A 21,189-nucleotide genomic window follows, 5' to 3' on the forward strand; every position below is an offset into this window, starting at 1 on the left:
CTTCATGAAGCTTCTGAACCTTGAGAACCAAAACTCGGCTTTGCTTCGGGCATCACATCAAATGAGCAGGAACGTGGCACATTTGCAGCTGATTGGCTGCACTGGAGGATGTGACAGAGGGGCAAATGCAATGGAGTTTCGCGATAAGACGTGGGCCAGATCCTTATCGACCGTTTTACCCCTCCCCCTCATCAAACAGCCCACCTTGTGTCGCGACCAGCCCAACCCAGTTGCGCGCGTCAAACTCATCAGGACCCGATCAAAAGGTTGGGACTTTTTTCTCTATTACCTAGAACCTTGGACCTTCCTCATTCAGATTGTTATTGTTATTACTTATCGCTACCTATCTTCTGCGTTTAGTTTGTTATCAGATCGTTCAGTGCACACCCTTCTCAGTCGTCATGGTATGCCTTCACCCCACTTTGCAACTGCCTCATTGTCTTGATGAAAAAGAGACCTGACTGACGATGTCGCCGCCCACTTGCACAGGCACCTCACGGGAATAACCTCTCCAAGGATGAGATTGCTCAGTTCAAGGAGGTGTTTGAGATTTTTGTAAGATTTTCCCTCACTTTCGCACCTCCCACCTCTTCTGCATCACCAAGTCACACCCGCCAAGAGGGCCTCCCTCATCCATCCCTCTCAACCAACCACCATTTACCCTCTCCCTGACTCTTCCCAGGACAAAGACGGCACAGGCGACATTACCGCTGCCGAGCTGGGCGCCGTCATGCGTGAACTCGGCCTCAACCCCTCCCCGGAGGAGCTCCAAGACATTGTCAATGAGGCGGACCTCAACAAGGACGGCGTGATCTCGTTTGAGGAGTTCCTGTCACTCATGTCAATGGGCGTCAAGGAGACGGATACGGAGCAGGAGCTGGTCAACGCCTTCAAGGTGTTTGACAAGGACGGGAGCGGGACCATCAGCAGCGACGAGCTGAGGAATGTGCTCAAGTCCCTGGGCGAGAACCTCACGGACGCGGAGCTGGACGAGATGATCAAGCTGGCGGATAAGGATGGGGATGGGCATATTGATTATCAGGAGTTTGCGCATATTATGAAATAGGGGGGTTAAAATGGGAGGGAGGAAAGGGGGGGATGGGTGGGAGATAGGATACCTGGTATTGTTAGATGGGAATTGATTGAAATTTTTGCTTCCTATGGTTCTGTGCAAGATTTTGAGGGGCTTTGTTTGAACCCCTGGACCTTGTTCTTCTACACAACATCAACTCTAGTTCATTTATGTCTTGACAAATACCAAATTGCAAAGGGACGGGGCGTGTAGGTGCGGCATGTGTTGTGGTGCTGATAGCTGTTCGTGTCCTTCCTGGGGTGCCCAAGGGAGTTATTTCTATGGCTCAAACCAAAACATGAGAATAACCTCCACAGGCTACGCTTAGGCACCACCTGGGGGCAGTGGCTTGAGCATATCTAAGTTCAACGCCCACCGTCCACTAGCGCATTCCACCTCGACATAGGCTTTTCCACAGTCTCTCATTTCACGTCAAACCGTCTCTCATGTTTCGCACAAACCTTTTCCATTTTTTTGACACATCTTTTTGGACATCCAGTCAGTCACCCAACACAACCAAAACCACCATCTCGATTCGAACTGACTACCTCCATCAAGATGAGCATGCGTAAGTACACATTACCTTGCTAAACATCTTCCGACAACTAGTACTCACCCCTCTTTTTGATGATCACAGCAAAACTTCACTGGCCTACCATCATCGACCGCCTCGCTAAACTCCCCTCAACAATCCCGCCTCACGAGCAATACGCCCATGTAGCCAACAATATCGCAAGCGTGGTCCGATGGAATAAGGATCTTCTTGAAGGGATGCTCCTCGAGGCACAGGCCCATTGTTGCGCTGCTGAGTTTGCGGCAAAAGATTGGTCCGAGAGTACCGATGCCAATGATAGAAAATCTTCTGAGAGGACAAGCTCCAAGAAAAGGGAAGAGGACGAGGAAAAGTGCAGGTTTTATGAGATTTTGATCGAGGTTTTGGAGGGTAACGTCAATCTTTTCTGCGTCTGAGGAAGTTTCCTAATGATTTGCATAGGAAAAATCAAGAAGTTGAAGACTCCGGTTGATGAGGAGAGTTGGGAGGATGATTACGGTAGGAATCTGGTGTTTTTCTTTTTGGGCTGTCAAGTCGGAAGGAGGTTCGCTGACTGTAGTGATGTCTACAGAGATGGTTGACGAAAATAGAGACTCGGATGACCAGTGGGTGCAGATTACCTTAGGCAGCCGTGCAAGCGGTCTGGCCAGCGCTCAACATAGACTGTAGCATTCTCGTTATCGGGTGGAATTATGTGTGCGCAGAAGAACGGTTTAGTCAAGCTTCTTTTTTCAGATAGGCTCGCCGCACTATGCACTTTGTCAATCCGCACTAGTGTGGGGCTACTTGAAATGTCAAGGAAGACATACATCTACAACCACTATCGTTATAGCCATACTACCCATGATATTTAATTATTAAAAAATTAAATACCTATATGAAATTTCCCATGAAAATCTATTTCTTGGGAAAAATTAAATTGTTTTCGCCGTTGCACGATGTGTTTGAAGATGGTTCAACGTGAGGCCTGTTGATAGATGCATCCCTAGAATAGGAGTTTAGATGGGAGGGTTAGGGTTATCTGTGGGGAAAAGCGGCCCACATAGTATGGATTGACAAAGTGCATAGTACGGCGAATGTGGCTCTTCTTTTTTCTTGAATAGCTCAATGAACCTGTTTTTACAAAGCCTCAATGGTTGAGTGAGTCTTCAACCTTACTTGTTGTTTTAGGCGGAGGGGGAAAAAACATAGCAAAAGTAAATTGACAACTGTGAGATTCGAACTCACGCCTCTTTCGAGAGTAGAATACCATTCATTTCTGAGTGGAAGATGTGATCTTGAGTCTACCGCCTTAGACCGCTCGGCCAAGTTGCCTGGTGATTCATGTTTTGCTGCATCGGAAATAGACATCACAGCACAGACCTCCCAGGCCATCAAAGGTTGATCACGACAACACCAAAGGGGAAGCGCCACGCTTGTGTTGTCAGGCAGTACAACACTTTGAAGTCATCTGTGTGGATCTTGGCGCCGCCATGGATGCAAGTTGCTCTAGGTGGCGCCACCATGTCCATGGTGTACGAGAGCAAGATCTTGCTCTTCAAGTGAATAATACCTGTTCCCCATTTTGGACTTCCACCTTCTTACTTTCAAACACCAACACAGCCCGCCCTGTTTCAAAGAACCTCACAACAATACCATCACAAACCAACTCACCAGGCACCGGCACAATGTCCACCAGCAAAATCTTCCCCTGGTCCTCCATCAAGCCGAAACTCCTCACCTCCGAGGGTCGTTTCATCTACGACGACAGCATCTACGCCGACGTCGCCTGTGACATCCTCACCGAAGCCGCCAAACGCAACCCCCTCCAAGAAATGCTCGATGACGCCTTGCGGGCTCTCAAAGACGCCAGAAAGCTCAGGGAGAGTGGTGGAGGTGGTAACGATGCTGAGTTGCAGTTTGCCTTCTTTTTCATCCTGACTGGTATGGTGACCGTCCAGTTTAGAGCGCAGGAAAGAGGGGTCATTTCTGAGAAGATGAAGGGGAGCAAGAGCCCTGGGTGTGAGAGCACGGATAGTGGGTTGAGTGATTGTAGTGGGCAGAGTGGTAATTTTGGTACGTGGGATGTGGTTTGAAATTGGGGAGTGGAAAGACTGACGATGGTGGCATACTTAGTCAAGATCGACCTGGATGAGATCCGGGATGTTATGGCGCGGGAGGGGGTCAAGAGAAAGGGTGTTTTGAACAAGGTTTCCGAGTGGGTTTTTGGGAAGGGGAAGAAATGAGGGTGCTGGGGATTGGAGGGCGATGATCATCTAATTGCCTGAACCAGGCCTTGGCCGGGTACTAAGACAGGTTATCACGACTTTAAGCGTAAATCAGGTGGGCGATGCTGCGATATACACGGCTAGGGCAGCATCAAACAGATCATTGTGATGTGAACTTTCGTGTTCAGGTTGCGTGGCGCTCTTGGTCAAAACTCTGGGGTTTAGGATTCTTTCCCTCCTGAAGTTTCCAGTGCCTTATTCTTTGTGACAAAAGCTGGCAAGTCCAGTTGTAGGACATGCAAGTACCTTCCATATGATGCTTTGCTTCTTGTCATTTCGGATGATGCTTCAGTTGTTGTTTAGCTTTTTGACGCTATGAAACCGGGGAGTGACGTGCTCCATTGCCCCAAAGCTTCGGTTATACTCACTTTCCATGGCTCTCCACCACCAAACTGAAAAACGCTCCAAGCCAAAGCTCCCACTGAGGCTGAAACTTTACATACCTGAATTGAACTTGATCATTGGGAAAGAACCTTGATCTTCAACAAAAATGATTGACATTACATTTGCTCCTCAAGCTCGACTCCAGCCAACCACCAGTCCACCACACGCGCTTGTACACGATGGCATCCTTTCAATCCCGCAGAGAAGACTGGGTAATGTACCCCCACGACTCCGATTTTTTCCCATGGCCGCAGATGGGAAAGTACTTCTTGAACAGCGAGGGAGAACTCCGCAAGCTAGATAAGGACGAAGTCCAGTACGTGGCAATCGACAGGTACTGCCACCTACGAAAAAACTACAGTGAGTACACCGTCAAAATGATCTCAAGGATATCGTGGATCTTAAGAACGCCATACGCACGACGATCGATCAAAGTATCAAGAGAGCTCACCTGTTTGCCCCAGAACCAGAAAAATCGTGACTTTCACACAAGCGTTTGACCGTCAGAGAAATGGCGGAGAGGGAAAAGGAAGATGTTGAGCTTTTGGGGGAGTATACATTCTACTCCGTCATGACGCGCATAATCAAAGGCAAGTGTACAGCGCAGACAACATATCAAAACGGGTCTTGATATTGACAGCTTTATTAGCGGACAGGGATGAAGACAAGGAGTGGGTTAACATCATGCAGGACGCGAAGGAAGCAAGGGCCGAAGTTCATGTCGAGAGGTAAGTTGCATTTCGTACGCCAACCTCACCTTAGGTACCTACAGTTTGCGACAGGAGACATACTGACATATATTGGCTACCTACTTGCAGTCATGGTCGATGAGCTAGACTTTGAGGATAGAGAAGAGCACTCAAGTCCCCAAGGCCTTCCAGAAACAGAGAAGAAACAACAATCGTCACTATGTGAGTGGGTGGGCAAAACTTGGGGTAGCTGAACAGTTTGGGGGGCTGGAGACACTCCAAAAGGCCTTTCCCTGCCTTTTGAAAAAATTGAAAACGTTACTGACACGACCTTTTTGCTGTTTCTTTTATTCTTTTATTTGCACTTCACATGGACGGAAAGGAAAAGTCAAAAACGCCACAAAAAAAGGAAAAACGTGCCAGCTTAATCCCCAGGCCCACCATCCCCCAGCGCGGCCTATAGAGGGAGCAAACATACGAGTCAAGCAACCAGGGCATCGACAATTACTACAGAGTACCGCCAACCACGGGAATTGAGCCCGCAATGTTTTGGAATTGTAAGTGGGGCACTCGGAGTGAATGCCAGACCACATGGCCAAACACAGTGTGTGTTCTGATTTGGTGGAAGGAGACACGTGGTGTAGGTTGTTTTGGGGAGCTGATGCGTGTTCAAGTGACTGGTAATTTTGTCAGCGGTTCTCCTTTGATGTTGGTCGCTGCTTTTTGCTACCTTATGCTCTTCCTTTGCTGGTCGTTCTACTTTAAAAGACCCTCCTTGTGTGCTCTACCTGCGGGTTCTACTCTATTCTCCTGAATCCCAGTTCTTTCCTGCTGATTTCCAGCTGACGCCTCTCAACAGGACACATGATGGAACACAAGTGGCCGAGGTGGGAACCGTGGGATTGGGCGTCTCAGCAGTATGCAAAGATACCCATCCCCAACGATGTTTTTCGGGTACAAGTCAGTGTTAATAGCATTGGACTTTAGCACCGGAGATCTACTCCTTGTTGAGTCGTGGCACCCTCGCCCATGAGGTGGGCATTTGAGCGCCGTCCGCGCTCTAGTTGGCACCCTCAATGGCGATGCCGGCATTCCCGCTGTCCTCTTGCTTTCCCAATGCCAGGCGTTGTTCAACGAGGTCAAGGAGCCCTGTGTTTGGGGCATAGATCGTTCCAAGGCTGATGTGCCGGCAAGATTCGCCGCCACGCAGATGTTCTTGTATTACCTGCATGGCGATCTCCACTGCAAGCATATCGATAGCTTGTGGTGGGGATTGAGAAGATACAACTAATACATCTTATAGGCCGTTTCCATGGACAGCTTGAGAAGAGAGTTTGCATTTCCAACCGTGCTTACATGAAGCGCGGAGAGAATACCTATGGTACGTTGTCAGGATGTTGGAATATGTTGATAGAAAACTGATCGAAAATGCATAGGTATCGCTACGTTTGCCAATCACGAGGAAATCCAGAAAGCCAAGGAGAAGTGGATGGAGAAGGAGAGGGCCAGGAGGGAGCCTAACCGCCTTGAGATGGAGAAGAGAGTCAAGGAGATCTTGCCTCACTGTCGGGAGTGCCCGATGATGTAGATGCTGTTTCGATGGAGCGTTATTCCAGAAATACTGATATCTCCAAGGATACAAATTCACGGAAACTTGCTAGGTGTCTTTCATTTTCTTTCTGTTAAAATCCCTTTCTACCTCCAAGTCAATCAATCACGTAGAATATGCCATAGGACTATGAACACACAGCATACTTCTGGGCAACGGGACATGGCTGTGGCGAAATATATTGCGACCTCACCACCACCAGTAGAACAGCCTAGCGTTTATAGCAGATAAACCAGGTAATATGCCCAGATGTGGAAAGATTCCAAGCAGCTTCCACAAGGAAATCCCCCATGGTTTCCCATCGTCTTGAATGGCTCCGGTACTTGGTCACGGGGACCGGGCGGTTGGCTGGGGGCTGACAACGTGGAGTGACATGGAGGGAGAGATTTCGAGAGCTTTGCGAACGACGAGATCTATCTGCTACTAGAATTAAAATTGGCTTCTGAAGTAGGCAATATTCATCAATGGCAGGGACTCTACCACTTGCCTGGAGTCGACGGCTTGTAACAGAATATATGGAAATGGATGATGAGCTGTTGAAAAGGATTGGATGGCAAAGCGCCAAATTTTTTAAATTTTTTTGATTGGGCTACTTACTGTGTGGAAAGTTCCGGGTGCATACCGGCAGTGTAGTTGATTTGGTCCAGCGTAGCGGGGTGAAATGGGACCGGAAGAAGACGGAAGTGGGGCCGGAAGAGGTTGAGCTGCGGAAGCCCCGGGTTGCCAGATCGCAACGCCAGATTATCGCGACAGACAGACCTGCAGAGGGGTGAGTACAGAGAGGCAGGCGTAAAGATGCTGACGCAGAGGGATAGGTCAGAAAGCTCTGATGCTCTTGAACAGGCTGCCCTTCACTCAGCAGAGCTTCACCTACACAGATATTGGATAAGTTTCAGGAGAAAGCAGCAAGGACTTTCACATGGAAATCCACCCCCAAGAGCGATACTCTGCCTACTGTTTTCTATTCCCTCATCATGTCTGCTTACAAAGTGAATAGACCGCAGAGTAGACCCGCTACAGTAACCCTTTAAGAGCCCGGTTGTGTACAGCTTCCTGTCTTGCTCTCTCCTCAGTACATCTTCTTATCCTCTTTCTCACCAAGCGCAAGGCAAAAAGCACAATCTTTGACAAGTTCAAAGGTCTCCAAGAATCTGATCCATCCGCTACGCGGAGCAGCTTTTTTTGAGCTACTACCAGTCCTACTTGCTCGGACGCCCGCTCAAGCGTTTGTTCACCCGAAGATCAAGCCATAGCCTCAAAGAACATCTTTGACTGGGAGGCTATCTGTAAGTTCTCTTTGTCGCCCGCCAACCAACTTTCCTGACTGACACTCGCCCAGGGGCGCGCCTGACCCGCAAACCAGGAACAGCTCACGAGTTCTTTTACTGCTCCATCAAAGAAGTTCGCCAGTGATCTGACCAAGGAGTTGCATGGAGGCAGAGGCATCTCCCTTCACTCCCTGATTTGTGACTGCCGAGCTATGCTTGAGGAAACCAAGAACATGGCTTACATGAGCCCACCAACTCTGGTTGAGAGTCGCAATAAATTCTTCTCGGCCATACTGGAGGTGATCAGGCAGGGCATGCAAGATGAGGGTTTGCTGGAGCATGCGGAGGGATTTGGTATGTTTTATCGGTCAGGGTATTGAGAGTCCAGAAATTGACAAACACATTGCAGAGGTTATCCCTTCCTCTAAAGACGCCATCCAGCACTTGGATGATGATTGGAACGTTGTTACAGTTGAGGAGGCAGCTGGATACAAGAAGGGCAAGAAGAAGCGGGCTGCTAAATAGGGGTGAGCTCAAATAGATACAGGTCAATTCATAAACTGAGGCGCACCGGCCGTGCAGCATGAACCGTCTTTTCTACTCTATACTCTATACCGTGATGATACTGTTCCTTTTTCAGGGGCACATGTCTTAGCCATGTGTGACAGCTGCTTCCATTGAATTTGCGCGTTATATTGCACTCGAATATCCGCCCCAGAGTCCTATGCAGGGGGACAAGTCTGTGAGAATGCAGCAGTCCAAAATCAAAAGACTAGCTCATATAAAACAATGTAGTAGGTGACTCTCCCTTTGGTCATGGATATGCCCTCCGAACACATTGAGGCCCCTTGTGCAAATAATAAATCGTAACATCATGTTCATATTTCAGCCTTGGTACGGGGTACTCATGTCGACATTCCATATTCACTCAAAAACGCTCTCACTCAAAGACCCTGACAAGGTGAATATAACACGGCGGGTCAAGCCAAGTGAATTAGAGATCTGAATTGCTGGATGTTTACTTATAAGATATATTCTCCCTCTCTTCTTTGAAATCTCTACCCTTTTCCTATTTCAACCAAGATTTAACAAAGTTGCCAAATCGTCTTGATTACCAGCAAACCTTTCTGATCCCATCACAAACACCGGCCTTTCCGCTTTTGCTTGTTCCATTTATTAGCATCAAAGTTCTCGAACAATGACGACCTCAGACAATGGTAAGATTAAACTCCCTAGAAAAGCTTTGACACAAGGGCAAACAAGAGGCTTTAGATGTCATCCCGTGCGCGGATGATATCCGGAAACTTGAGGAGGATTTGGTTGTGATCGATGCAGACGAAGTGAAAGATGCAGTCATTGTGGAGAAGTCCTAGATAGCTACCAATCCATCTGTTCTTCCTAGTCGAGCGAAATACACCCAATTCTGCTCGTGTGAAGCCATGTTTCATTTTGCCGTCGAATCCAATAAGCGAGTCTGAGCCAGATATTCGGGTCGTCACAGTTGGCAAACAGGCCTATTGCAAGGGCCGTCCATTTTCCGTATAACTTCCCAAAAGTGATTTGAGCTGTTCGCCGTAACTGGCGCTGTTTCTTGGCCTGTGTGGGATTTGTTGGCGATGTGATATGAAAGTTTCCTATCGAGCGGTAAGGTAAGCAAGTTAAATTCTGGGCTCCCAATACCAGATTCCGTTCCCAATCATTTAGTTTCGGCGTCGCTTATGTCGGCCGTATTAAATAAATGTTTAAATAGTTCGGCGCTCGTATCTCGCCATCGCGGCCTATCCGGAGCCTTTTCTAGCATTATCTCGTCGTCTAACTCAAAAATATTTTCGTCCCACCGCTCGTCCAAAACCCCGCCCTAAGTTCCTCCGATAGGGCTACCTTAACGGTTAGGTAATCTGACTTAGCGGATGGCTGAGAGGAGACAATTTCAAGTTGACGGGCAAATAGAGTGTAAGGCTTTGCACCGGAGGCAGTACGATACAGAACCCGAGTCTTGTAATCGATGGCCCCTCACTGTCGAATGATTTGCAGGGCCTGGTAGAAGAGCTCTTCGTCGTACACATCGTTTTTGTAGCCAAAAGTGTCCCAGTATAATTGGTCCATGTTGTATTGATGCAAAGGGTATACAACTATGTAAGCGGTGGTAAATCAGAGCTGGTGGACCTTGGGGGTTTAGGTGTATGGAGAAGTTGGAGTTGGCGGAATTAGCGGGATTGGTCGAATAAGTATTTTGGTGCATCAAACATGGCGTTTTAGTTATCTTAGTTTCAGATCACGCACCTGGCAAATGTGGCTGGTGGGCCTGCTTACCTGGTCTGAACCTGAGATAACCTTTGAGAGGCTTGTCAAAGTTTGCTGCAAATGCCTCTGCCGATGGAAATTCAAGCGGGTGTGGCTCATCCTCTCACAATGACGTACAGTGGGGGCAGCCCACGCAGAGAAGCTCTCATTTTTGGACCCTGAGCAACTTTATTGAATTGCATACTCTATGGTTGTAGATAGGCATGTATAGGCAAAAGATTTGTTGATATGTTCTTCCAAAGTCCCTCACTGTATGTAACCATATGACCCAAGATGTGCGGAGCTGTGACTGGCATGATTTCCGCTGCCTCCCACACGTACATGCTGTGACGCAGGCCCAAGAAACCAAGGTATTCCCTTTGAGAATGGAGAGGGAGTCCATGACCCACAACAGAACAACATGTCACGAAAACAAGTGGTAGAAGTATGACTGAGATATGAGGATTGCGGCTAGACTCACCAGAGTGACTGGACTGCCGTAAGTCATTGACTTTTATTCCGCCGCTTATATCAAACCAGTTTCAATGACATTAGCAGAGGAGCACATCGGGTCGTTACTCCAAAGGCAGTTTCACAATTGAAGCTTTGCCAGATTTCAACAATCAACACAACACGGATGAATGATGATATTGACCACATTTTGAACTGCAATCTTGACACTGATTCCCTTACCGTATATTTCTCTTGTTGTATAGATAGGTACTTGAAAAGCTTTTCCAACTTCACTGTACGCTGGTTTTCAAGTCTGATACCTACCCATCGATTCCATGATGGAGCAATACTGACTCTTGATCACACGGAACAAAGATAATGAGAGGCCGACCTTTACTTCGGATGATCCTTATCACCTCCATCAGATCTCCTCACAGGTGATGATCGGGCCTGATGGACCCACTGATGACAGAATTTATCTGGCCCTAGGAGTACAAATTAGGTGCTTTCCGCCGTCTTGGTACCCTCCTGCTCTTTTTTCCTTCCTTCGCTTAACGAACAGTCGTCAAGCCTACCGTCCATTGCTACCTCCCTTCCATTTCATAAAATTCTTACTCGTTTTGCAATGGAATCACGCCAACAAGTCACAGTGATGAACGCCTTCGATTGGTCCATGATCCGTAAGTGCCTGACTATGTGCGACCTTGTTTTCTATCTTCTGTTGACCTTTACACTAACATTCTCTCAGGTGCCCGTCTGGACATTATAGATGACGATCAAGAGATTACACGCCTCGGGGACGTCATCAAAGCCGCCGCCAACACCATTGTCGACGAATCATACACCAAGCATAAGATGTCGATCGACGGGCTCCGTCGCGATGCTCTCAGCATGCAGGGTCAATCTCACCATATAGCATTGATCGAACCTCCTACCATTGCCAAGATCTTTGAAACCTTTTTCGCGGCCGCTATGGTCAGAATCGAGGAGTTACACATTAGAGCAGGTCCTGGAAGGTTTTGGTAGTCCGCCACAAACGTTCAAGGTGAGCAAGAACGTTGATAAAGCTGACATGAAATGTAACCCTCAGTGCTCGTCCAGCCAAAGGAAGAAATTTCCAAAGGAAGAAATGGGGATCGAGATGCAGTGGGAAATGGTCGCTACGGATAATATTGAGAGTTTCCCGGCCGTCGAGGCCAAGTAGAAATCTACAAGACATATTCATTTTTATGGCCCCATCATGGCCTTCGAGCTGTCGTGTCTCTTTTGAAGAGACCGAATCGCTATAGTCTCCCACCACCAATTGTGAACTTGAACAAAGTTCATGCGTTACGCGCTTATATTTTGCAGGCCATGAGCCTGTATTATATAGGTGTTTTTAACCTTGTCTCTTTGAACAAGCAGCTTTCCATGGAATTCCCTCCTCAAACATGTTCTTAGAGCGTCGCCTCGTCATGATCCTCGATTGTGACACAGATCCAGTTTTATCAGTCAAGACCCGCACCGAGGGCATGATGATGGGTTTCCACTTGCAGAAGAAGCTGTTGTTCGAGGATCTTACGAAGATTTATCAGGAGTTGATGCATAAGATCATGGCAATGCCTCAGGAGTTGGCTAACATCTGGGAGAAATAATTTGAGGCCGCGATGGAGGCTACTGAGAAGATGAGAGATGGCGAGAAATAGAATCAAAATGATGAGAAAAAGCTTCAGTGCATCGTGAAGGACTGTGGTACGTTTCCCTCAGCTGGTACATACATGAACAGGTATACTAATAAAAGACGTTATAGTACCTAATTCTTGATCTCAAGGAACAAGTTGACGGTGTAGAAGAGTATTGGGAGGTAATTAATGCAAGCGAGGTTGATAATAGATCTGCGATTATTGAGAAGCCATTTGCTGTTTAGCAGAGGGCATACCACATGGAGTTTCAGTTAGGTATCTGAATGAATCCAAGACATTGATTTCCTAAAGAGCTTCACCGTGCAATTGCTGTGGCTTTGTCATCATCTTCCAGGTTTGTCGCCTCCGTGCTATGTAAATGCAAGATTGGAAAGAAGGTACAAGGATAGGTATGGTATTGATCCGGCACCCTTACCACACAAAATAATTGACACATAAAAGTTGTAGTATATTGTGAACCATACCCTGAGAAGTACTTATTAGGCCTCAAAAGATGGTCGATAGGTGAGTGTTTAAAGATACCTGGTAGTTAACAGGCCTTTAGAGATTTTTAAAAGGCCCATTGATCCCCTTTCGCGGTCTGCCATGAGTGATCGAATCTTGATGGTCGACGACGGCATCAACCTCACTTCACTGTGCAACTGTGCGATTGTATGATTGGAAATTCCCAATTGGATGATGCCGAATTGTCTCCTCCCCTCTTGAAGAGAAGGTGCACCAGGAATGATCCTGATCCCCTGTTAACGCCGATATTTCTCACTGACAGAGCCACCGACGAAAGCTCTTTGAACAAAAGCAAACAAGACCAATATTTACCTAGCCGACCTGTGAGGGCTCGGGACAGGAGCCCTAAAAGCAACCTGCCTGACCCACACCAGGTAGGGAGCAACTTATTCCAACAGCTCCACGCCGAGCATCAGCTCTATCCTGAAGTGAATGTTGGGGGCTTTGTTCTACGGCGGTATGCCGGCACGGGCCTTAACTGGGCTCCGAGTGTTCACATGGGTCTGGCGAGCAAGTGAATGCTGAGACAATGAAAGCCCAGACTGTGAGTTGTTCCTTTCCGGTGATAAGTACGTGACGGCAATTTTTTCGAAATACCCTTCTCATTCCAACTCTCTCTTCTTTTCATCATCCCAAAACCTTGGACGACCGCCACCCGCCATCACAAAAAAAACCTCCAGACAAGCAAAGACCTCTGCTCTTGTCACCTCATCCATCATGGCCGACAACATCTACATTTGGAAAGATATCAGTTCGTCACCCTCGGACACCCTACCTCTCTGCCACCTGTAAACTAACATAGCCTGCCCTGTACAGAGAAGCTGATCGACCAGAAGAACAAATACCCCGAGGGTCACGCCGCCGACAAATATGTTCTTAACTGCACTGCTCGTATCTTGACCGGAATACTTCATACCAGCCACTGTGTCGCCTGGTCTATCCTCCTCCGCGACGCTCGGGCGAAGCTTGCCGAGGCCAACGACATTTACTGGCGCGCCAGTGCGCGGGAAATGAAGGACAGAAAGCCGACTGGCAAAATCCATGTGGCCTACGGGCTGGCTTTGCAGAGGGACTTCTTCATCGAGCTAGTGGAGTGGCTCGAGTTCTCCACGAGAAGCATGGATTATGGTACGTGTCCGGTTAAACCCCGGAGATATTTTTATGAGCATCATGACTGACGATCCTGGTAGACGAGGAACTCCAGAGGAAGCTGCAGGATACCGAGCAGATGCTGAAGAAGACCCAGAAGAAGCTGTGGGAAGCCGAGAAGATGTGGAAGGAAAACGAGAAGTGGCTGGACAACACTGAGAAGGTGGCGGAGAAAATTGAGAAGAGGCTGGGGGAAACTAAGAAGAAGCTGGGGGAAACTGAGAAGACACTGGAGGTAACTAAGGAGAGGCTGGCGAAGTTGGAGAAGCTGGAGGAGCTGGAGAAAGCAAAGACGATTGAGGAATCCGCGAAGAAGTTGAAGAAGGCAAAGAAGTTGGATGAACTCCCGGAGACGCTGGAGGAACCCCCAAAGAAGCTGGATAAGGCAAAGAAGCTGGATGGATTTCCGAAGATGCCGGAGGAACTCACAGACAAGCTGGAGAATCTCTGCATTAAGCAGGACTTGAAAGTTTTCGATGTCGATGAGGATTGGGTCATTGTCGAGGCTGGCTCTGCTTAGAGAATACCTAGGTTTCTACATCCTTGACTTGAGATAGACCAGCAAATCAGACTGTTTTTGACCTGAATGCAAGAAGTAACTTGACGACTTCTGTTTAGGTTCCTTTTACAACAGAGCTCTTTGAGCAACCACCTGTCATGCATAGGTATCTGGGAGTAAACGACACATTTGATATCGTCAAAAACTGCCTCTGTGGCTTCCGCGTTCAGTACGCAGATAAGGTATGCTTGTTTTCTCGGGAGCCACCGGTTCTTTGGAGCAGTGCCTCATTGTAGATAAAATTTTGGGCCCACACTTTACCTTTCCATCAGTGGGCGGTGATGCTGAGCAAGTGAATTGGTGAAGGTAGCGCCAACTGACAGCCTACCAGCAAGTGAATTGACGATGTTGTCCCCAATCCCCACAAGTGAATAAGGTAACCACTATTGTACCTCATAGACCCACCGACACTCAAGTCATCACAATGATAACCACACGTATATATTTGCCATCCCCATTGGTTCCTCCTCATGCCCGCACTTCCCAAACTCCATCGACAATACATCTCTACCTCCTTCTCGAGTCTCAAGGATACAAAACAAACACCATCATCATCATGCCTTCCAGCGCTTTCAACTGGGGTGCCATCGGTGCGTCTCCTTCAACAAACAACCTTTACAAATCCAGCTAACACACCCTGTGTAGAGGAGGCTATCGAGATGAATGAGGTTGTCCCCGGCAAAGGTAGCAAGATGGTGTTCATGCCCGTCGCTCGCGACGTCATCCAGGACATGCAGAGCAACAAAAGAATCACCATGGCCGCTTTGCGTCAAGACTGCCAGGAAATCCTCAAACAAGTCAACAGGCAGTACCAGTCAGCAGCCCGCTCCGTCGCCGACAGTGTCACCCTCAGTGTGAAGGAGACTGCCTTCAACAAGCTGATCATCAAGAGACATTTCTTTGCCTTTATGCTGGGTTGGATCGAGATGTCGAGGGTGAAGCAAGGCATATCTGAGATTTCTGGTGTGTAGAAAACCTCTGAGTGTGGAATAAAAGGAACTTGGCAGCTAACTACATGTATACAGAGTCACTGTCGTCCAACTGGATTCTTGTGCCTATTGAATCCGATTGGGACGTGGATGCTGATGATGCAGACTGGGTCATGGTTGGGAAGGCCGATTTGGTTTAGGAGGAAAGGGATGAGAACGAGGGCAGACACATAAGAGAGAGGAACGAGACATGGAGAACCAATCACCATTGCCCTATCGATAGATCCATATCACATCAAAGGATAAAAAGACGATGAAAAGAGGAAATCTTCCTCCCAGGTGACAAAGCCAAAATATGAACAATCCTGTCGGTGTCGACGACCCCAATGTCGGCATTGCAGAGCTTAAAGCGGGCTGTCGGGCCCGCTTCCTGATTCCGTTCACTGACTCCGTGGCACGAAATAAATCTCGATGCTCCGATGAGTGTTTTGCCGTCGGTCTTGTGGGCCTGTGATGGTTCTCGACGCTCATGAGCACATGTATAAATTCCGTCCCAACTTCGCCCTTACCCATTTGTTTTTCGTCTTCCCACATATTTCACAACAGGCTTCAGTCACTCTACACCATTAGGCACCTACCTAACATATCACCCGCCTCACCCCCCGTTCCCACAGTCAGTCATTGCCATGAATCTCCCAAACATTTTCAACTGGGACCGGATCGGTAAGCACCCTCCAAACCTACCTACCTAGATACCTCTTCCGACATATTAACCATACCCAGGGCGGGCCCTCAAGAAAGGTCGTGGGCCGGAGAAGATGCCGCTGCAGTCCACCTTTGACGAGATTGCCACCGCCTATTTCAAGGAGGTAATCTGGAAGGACAAGAAGGTCTCTCTCCACGATCAGCTCCGTGACTACCGCGAGATGTTGGAGCACAGTGAGTATGCCTGGGCCGATGTTCCCACTGAGGATGACCATACCTCCGAGACCGCTAAGACCGAGAACATCATGCTGGTTGAGGTGGCTGTCCGCCGCACATTCTTCAGACTTTGCCAGAGCTGGATTAAGGAGAGGATGGAGACGGCTGGGGTTTCGGAGGGGACTGGGAATCCTGGCGTGTTGGAGGGGACTGAGAGCCATCCAGGTAAGCGATGCTGAGCGGTCATGAGAGCTTTCCAGTGGGAGTGTTCTGATGCTGACAAAGATGTCAAATAGGTACAGAGGTTATTCCCACCAACGATAATGCCTGCACGTCCGCGGAGGATCATGGCTTTGACACCGGCTGTGATGATTGGGTTCTTGTTGAGGGAGCCTCGTGCTAGGGTTGGATTGGCAGCACAGTGTCCGATGTGGCGCGAAGGCTTCTGGATGGATTGTTCATCAAGGGTAGACATGTTGATTGCATTGATGGGGACCAAAGAAGAGCAGGACTCCGGAATAAAAGATCAACTCTGCTTTAAAATACTCACTTTACCTGGATCTGGAGAGCTCTGCGACAGGTTTCGAGGAGTAGAATACCAAGTTGCACCCAGTGACATCAAGGTCCACAATCGTCACATGAGAGGCGCTCGTGGCGCGCCCAAGTTCACTACCAGACCACATTATAGTCACTGCCTTTGACACAAAACTCAAACGCAGGTGAATATCCCATCAGATAACTGTTGCTCCCATAAAGTCCCACCCCATCCTGCCTCATGTATCAAATACATTCCTTATCGCGCCTCAAAAGCTTTCTCTCATATGCACCCTAATCCATCACCTCACCACCACAAACCTTTTCAACCAACCACCTATTCAAGTCAACATAGTGCTTCACAATGCCCAAGAACGTCTTTGACTGGGAGCCAATCTGTAAGCCCGCCTTGGATCTCCTCACAAAGACCTGCTAACAAATATAAACAGGCGCCACCCTCATAGAGGGGCGCGGTCCCGCAGACCTCCCTCCTCCGGCACTCTTCATGTCAACCGCCAGGGCCCTCATTGTCAATCTTCATCAGGAAAAGAAGATTCCGATTCGCAGACTCATTCGTGACTGCAAGGAGATGAGAGACAATAGCGGGTATGCACTGGGCGATGTTTCTTCTAGCAAGAAGAAAGCTGACAATGCACCTACATTTTTAGGGACGTCTTCAAAATACAATTCGGGAACTTGCCGGTGAAGGTCATCATCCGTCGCCAGTTCTTTCAGCTTACTTTGACCTGGCTGGAGGGCATGCTGCAGAAGGCTTATGAGACTGCTGTTGCTGGGGTGGATGATTATGGTAAGTTGATAACACTGAACTGAGGACTTGACCTTATCTTATCTTATGACCGCTATCAAATCGAAGTTTTATCAGCTAACAGATTCTGTTTAATGGCAGATGGTGTCCCAAGCGACCAGGATATTCTCAACTCGGAGCCTGACTGGGAGGAAGTCACTGGGTTGGAGGATTGGGTCTGGGTTGAAAAAACCGATGTCGAGGCTTGATTGAGCTTGGAAGACAGCCTCGCTCTTCTGTTTCTCAAGAACACTCCTTTCTGAGGGTGTCATGCGGTGCAACTCAAAAATCCATCAAGAAAGCCAGACGAGCTTTTCCAGGTATTAACCTTTCAATACCTTATCTGTGATTTTTTGTGCCACGTACTAAAGAGCCACAATTTTCTCATGTCAGCACACAAAGGTAATGCAGGGCGTTCTTGCAACAGCCTTGAAAACTGCGACTGGCCATGATCTAGAACCTTTTTGCATCCTCCTCTTACTGTCAAGCCACGATTCGCAATACCAAGCCACCAGCCGTCAACAAGAAAAGCCAGGCAGCCAACAAAATATTGTCTTTGGTTCCAAGTTAATTTTCCAACTTAACCCACAATCTTACCCAGATCATTCCCACAAGCTCCAGACAACAACTAAACTCTCTACACAAGATATCACGCAAAAAACCAAAATCATGGACCTTGACAACAGAGACACCATGGACGTCTCCTCATCCGATGTCCAAAACACACCCCCACCACCAATAGACCTAACCTTCAACTGGGACGAGATCCGTAACGTCCCCTCCCTCTCCCATTCTAAACCCCTCCTAACCACACATCCCAGGCCCCCTCCTCCTCAACCCCCCAACCGACCCCTCCTCCCCCGGCGATCCCACCACTATCCCCCAAGAAAACTTCCAACCTACCTTCTCCCGCCTCCTCGACACCTACATGTCCCTCGACCCATTCGAAACCTTTGACGACATCGTCTATCTCCACAAACTCCGCACCCTCTCCCAAGGATGCACCAACCACCTCGCCATCTGCACTCACCTCGAGCAACAATCGTCCATCCACGACAAAGACGACGACGTCCGGCTCCGCAGAGAGTTCTTCGAGATGCTGGCGCAGAATCTCGACGTGTTTATCAGGGGCCAGGAAAAAGTCGTCGAGAAGCTCTGGACGCAATCGGACTGGAAAAGGGAGCATGATGTCCTCGGTGGATTAATGGGGTTGAGCATGGGTGGTGCGTCGAGGGAAGCGAAGGAGGAGGAGGAGATGGAGGGGTTGGAGGGTAGTTAGGCAAAGAGGTAATGAATTTGTTAATATTGATGAGAATAACAGCTCAAATAAACCCCAGCGCTTGGTTAGCTAATCTAACGGCTTCCTTTCCACCGGGGGTATCCCCCTCCAAGGCAACCAGCTTGTCTAGTCCCAGTGATTGAACCCCCACTGGATCACAAAACCTCATGACATAATCTTCGGTCGGCCGGCCGATGTGACGGGACTCGCCTTCACCGCCGGGGAAGTCAGGGGCCGGAGTACCCTCGAGAAAGGCGGCTCTTTGGCGGGCGACGTATTGTGCGCTTGCTTCGGTGGTGGGGCAGATGGGGATGTACATGACGCTTGAGTCGCCGTGGCCGTTGTGGGTTTTGTCAACGGCGTGGATTGCTGTTGTAGCATACTGTTGTTAGCTCGGGGACCATGGTGCTCTTATTAGAGGAAATATGAGGTGCCACTCACTGTCACAATGCCAAACAACATAATCCCCCGGCCTTACCTCGGGAACATGCACCATCGTCCTCTCCAGCTCTAAATGCGGGTGTAACCCCTCCGGGAACTCCTGGCCATGTCCTGGAGATGCACCTTGCAAATCACTGGTCATCTTTTCTCCGCCAGTAAACTCCCAGTTGTCTACCTCCAGATGCCTCCTCTTGTCACCGCCAAGCTGGTTTAGTGTCTTGATATCCCTAAAGAATGGCCTTAGCAAAGTGTACACAGCTGTTTCCCTCACTAGAGGGTTGACAAGCAGTGTCCCTTCTCCAGGCCCTGACTTGCTCATGGAGAGCCACCCCTGAAATGTCCGGAACATACTGCACGCTCCGAGGCCATCGTGCAAGTTTGTCACAGCGTTCAATCTGCCGCTGGCATCAAAGGGGTCGTAGCTCTCCCAGTCACCGCGGAAGATGGGGTTGTAGATACCGCCGAGGCCGTAGCCGTTTTCCTCCCAACGTTCGACGCTGCCGCCGTCTTGGTGGGGACCCAGGGCGAATTGGGCGTCGCCTGGTTGGCGTATGCGGAGGCGGTCGGCGTAGCAGAGAGGGGTGGATAGGGAGATGGGTGTGCTCCGATTAGAGGCGTGCCAGAGGGAGGACATGAGGGTGGTTTGCGCCTTGAGGAGGGAGGGGTGGAATCTGGCGCGGGCTTGGGTGCTGGACCAGTACAGCTCGAGGACCTGGGGATGATCTGAGGGGAAGCCTGCTTGGTGTTAGGACCGGTTTTGAAGACCGTGACAACCAGAGAACGTACCTTTGGTATGTGGATTTTGGCGGACATATTCCTCAATTTCGTACTTGTACGCCCTGGCTTCATCCTCGGGTATCACACCCTTTATGACAGCTACACCTCGTTTCTTGAGCTCTGGTTTCGAGGCGGCGAGGTCTTCTTCGAGATGGCTGAAGCGTATCTCGGGTACGATAGACGGACCACGTTGTGCGATGACCTCGTTCTCACGCTGCAGGACGCTGAGGAGCCGCTTCCAGCTGGCGATGACAGCCTCCTCATGGCCTTGGACCAGTCTGAGTTTGAGTTGGCGATAACGATCTGGAAGAGGCTCTGGGGCCTTGCCAGACATGGAGGCAAAAGCATCTGAGATGTCTCCTTCCCGTTTCTTGGGACTCATGGACGCCATGGAGACGACCCCCCGCGTCTGGTACCGTGGTGGTTGCCTACATGAGCGGAGGAGCGGGGTAGAAAGTCGTACACGGCATGTTGCCGGTGGGAGTCTCGCAGGGAGAACAGCCTTCATTTTGAATGGCGATATGCGAGCAGTTATCGGAATGTTGATGAGGCTGAAGAAGATGTTGAAAACTTCGGGGGTCAAGAACCAGGGGGGTTGGTGTGTTTGAGGGACTGTAGAACTCAAAATTTCATGATATCAATGCATCCTGTCTTCCCGATAATCACGGCGTGATAATATACCCGAGCCTCGAGGTTGGGTCGCACACATCCCATTCGGAGTTGCTGCTTTTGGTGTCATTGAGCTCACGCGACTAACGTCATGGCGAGGTGACAAAGACATGGCAAAGCAGGGCCATGATGCGGCGGGCTTGCCATTTCGCGGATAGATGAAGCTGCTATCATCCACAGTGCTATGGGGTTTTAAAAACCGGGCCGAATGTTGAGGGCATGCCTTCCATGATATGCACGGCTTCCAGCGTGAACCAAGCAGTTGGGATGGTGGTGGGTTGGGACACTTAGTGGGGGTCAGAAAACAGGGTTCCGGCGCGAGGATCCATTTCTCGCCGCCAAGCCCGCCAAGGCGGGGAAAC

At 49.1% G+C, this 21,189-nt stretch overlaps 11 protein-coding genes and 1 non-coding gene across 12 annotated transcripts; 11 read left to right on the plus strand and 1 right to left on the minus strand.

The window, feature by feature from the left end:
• The first annotated feature begins 194 nt into the window (after nt 1–194).
• QC763_508030 (uncharacterized protein) lies at nt 195–1,095 on the plus strand. Its single transcript, XM_062913390.1, has 3 exons — nt 195–404; nt 490–555; nt 683–1,095. The coding sequence occupies exons 1-3, from the start codon at nt 402–404 to the stop codon at nt 1,064–1,066; spliced, it is 453 nt and encodes a 150-aa protein (XP_062764796.1). The 5' UTR covers nt 195–401; the 3' UTR covers nt 1,067–1,095.
• Nucleotides 1,096–1,487: 392 nt separating this feature from the next.
• Nucleotides 1,488–2,521, plus strand: QC763_508032 (uncharacterized protein). The gene is made up of 4 exons (XM_062913391.1): nt 1,488–1,640; nt 1,710–2,015; nt 2,067–2,123; nt 2,197–2,521. Exons 1-4 carry the CDS (start codon nt 1,631–1,633, stop codon nt 2,292–2,294), a joined length of 471 nt encoding a protein of 156 aa, XP_062764797.1. The 5' UTR covers nt 1,488–1,630; the 3' UTR covers nt 2,295–2,521.
• Nucleotides 2,522–2,827: 306 nt separating this feature from the next.
• On the plus strand, nt 2,828–2,939 carry QC763_0074840. The gene has a single exon. It is a non-coding gene; the product is annotated as a tRNA-Leu (tRNA).
• A 112-nt stretch (nt 2,940–3,051) lies between these two features.
• Nucleotides 3,052–4,075, plus strand: QC763_508034 (uncharacterized protein). The gene is made up of 2 exons (XM_062913392.1): nt 3,052–3,680; nt 3,741–4,075. The coding sequence occupies exons 1-2, from the start codon at nt 3,098–3,100 to the stop codon at nt 3,848–3,850; spliced, it is 693 nt and encodes a 230-aa protein (XP_062764798.1). The 5' UTR covers nt 3,052–3,097; the 3' UTR covers nt 3,851–4,075.
• Nucleotides 4,076–7,119: 3,044 nt separating this feature from the next.
• On the plus strand, nt 7,120–8,426 carry QC763_0074860 (uncharacterized protein). The gene is made up of 3 exons (XM_062906030.1): nt 7,120–7,860; nt 7,914–8,196; nt 8,252–8,426. Exons 2-3 carry the CDS (start codon nt 8,055–8,057, stop codon nt 8,365–8,367), a joined length of 258 nt encoding a protein of 85 aa, XP_062764799.1. The 5' UTR covers nt 7,120–7,860; nt 7,914–8,054; the 3' UTR covers nt 8,368–8,426.
• A 3,007-nt stretch (nt 8,427–11,433) lies between these two features.
• Nucleotides 11,434–11,604, plus strand: QC763_508073 (uncharacterized protein; the record flags this gene model as incomplete). The annotated part of the gene is made up of 1 exon (XM_062913393.1): nt 11,434–11,604. The coding sequence occupies one exon, from the start codon at nt 11,434–11,436 to the stop codon at nt 11,602–11,604; it is 171 nt and encodes a 56-aa protein (XP_062764800.1).
• A 1,877-nt stretch (nt 11,605–13,481) lies between these two features.
• QC763_508075 (uncharacterized protein) lies at nt 13,482–14,433 on the plus strand (the record flags this gene model as incomplete). Its single annotated transcript, XM_062913394.1, has 3 exons — nt 13,482–13,515; nt 13,581–13,892; nt 13,955–14,433. The coding sequence occupies 3 exons, from the start codon at nt 13,482–13,484 to the stop codon at nt 14,431–14,433; spliced, it is 825 nt and encodes a 274-aa protein (XP_062764801.1).
• A 463-nt stretch (nt 14,434–14,896) lies between these two features.
• Nucleotides 14,897–15,725, plus strand: QC763_508076 (uncharacterized protein; the record flags this gene model as incomplete). Its single annotated transcript, XM_062913395.1, has 3 exons — nt 14,897–15,062; nt 15,118–15,435; nt 15,498–15,725. The coding sequence occupies 3 exons, from the start codon at nt 14,897–14,899 to the stop codon at nt 15,599–15,601; spliced, it is 588 nt and encodes a 195-aa protein (XP_062764802.1). The 3' UTR covers nt 15,602–15,725.
• A 362-nt stretch (nt 15,726–16,087) lies between these two features.
• Nucleotides 16,088–16,561, plus strand: QC763_508077 (uncharacterized protein; the record flags this gene model as incomplete). The annotated part of the gene is made up of 2 exons (XM_062913396.1): nt 16,088–16,124; nt 16,185–16,561. The coding sequence occupies 2 exons, from the start codon at nt 16,088–16,090 to the stop codon at nt 16,559–16,561; spliced, it is 414 nt and encodes a 137-aa protein (XP_062764803.1).
• A 446-nt stretch (nt 16,562–17,007) lies between these two features.
• QC763_508078 (uncharacterized protein) lies at nt 17,008–18,070 on the plus strand. Its single transcript, XM_062913397.1, has 4 exons — nt 17,008–17,254; nt 17,306–17,462; nt 17,525–17,664; nt 17,764–18,070. The coding sequence occupies exons 1-4, from the start codon at nt 17,221–17,223 to the stop codon at nt 17,868–17,870; spliced, it is 438 nt and encodes a 145-aa protein (XP_062764804.1). The 5' UTR covers nt 17,008–17,220; the 3' UTR covers nt 17,871–18,070.
• Nucleotides 18,071–18,354: 284 nt separating this feature from the next.
• On the plus strand, nt 18,355–18,940 carry QC763_508079 (uncharacterized protein; the record flags this gene model as incomplete). Its single annotated transcript, XM_062913398.1, has 2 exons — nt 18,355–18,430; nt 18,483–18,940. The coding sequence occupies 2 exons, from the start codon at nt 18,355–18,357 to the stop codon at nt 18,938–18,940; spliced, it is 534 nt and encodes a 177-aa protein (XP_062764805.1).
• QC763_508080 (uncharacterized protein) lies at nt 18,940–21,168 on the minus strand. Its single transcript, XM_062913399.1, has 3 exons — nt 20,168–21,168; nt 19,382–20,116; nt 18,940–19,309 (listed from the first exon to the last, which is right to left on the minus strand). The coding sequence occupies exons 1-3, from the start codon at nt 20,664–20,666 to the stop codon at nt 18,984–18,986; spliced, it is 1,560 nt and encodes a 519-aa protein (XP_062764806.1). The 5' UTR covers nt 20,667–21,168; the 3' UTR covers nt 18,940–18,983.
• Nucleotides 21,169–21,189: the final 21 nt, after the last annotated feature.

The sequence above is a fragment of the Podospora pseudopauciseta genome (genome assembly GCF_035222475.1).
Source record: "Podospora pseudopauciseta strain CBS 411.78 chromosome 5 map unlocalized CBS411.78m_5, whole genome shotgun sequence".
In the NCBI taxonomy this organism is placed as follows: domain Eukaryota; kingdom Fungi; phylum Ascomycota; class Sordariomycetes; order Sordariales; family Podosporaceae; genus Podospora; species Podospora pseudopauciseta.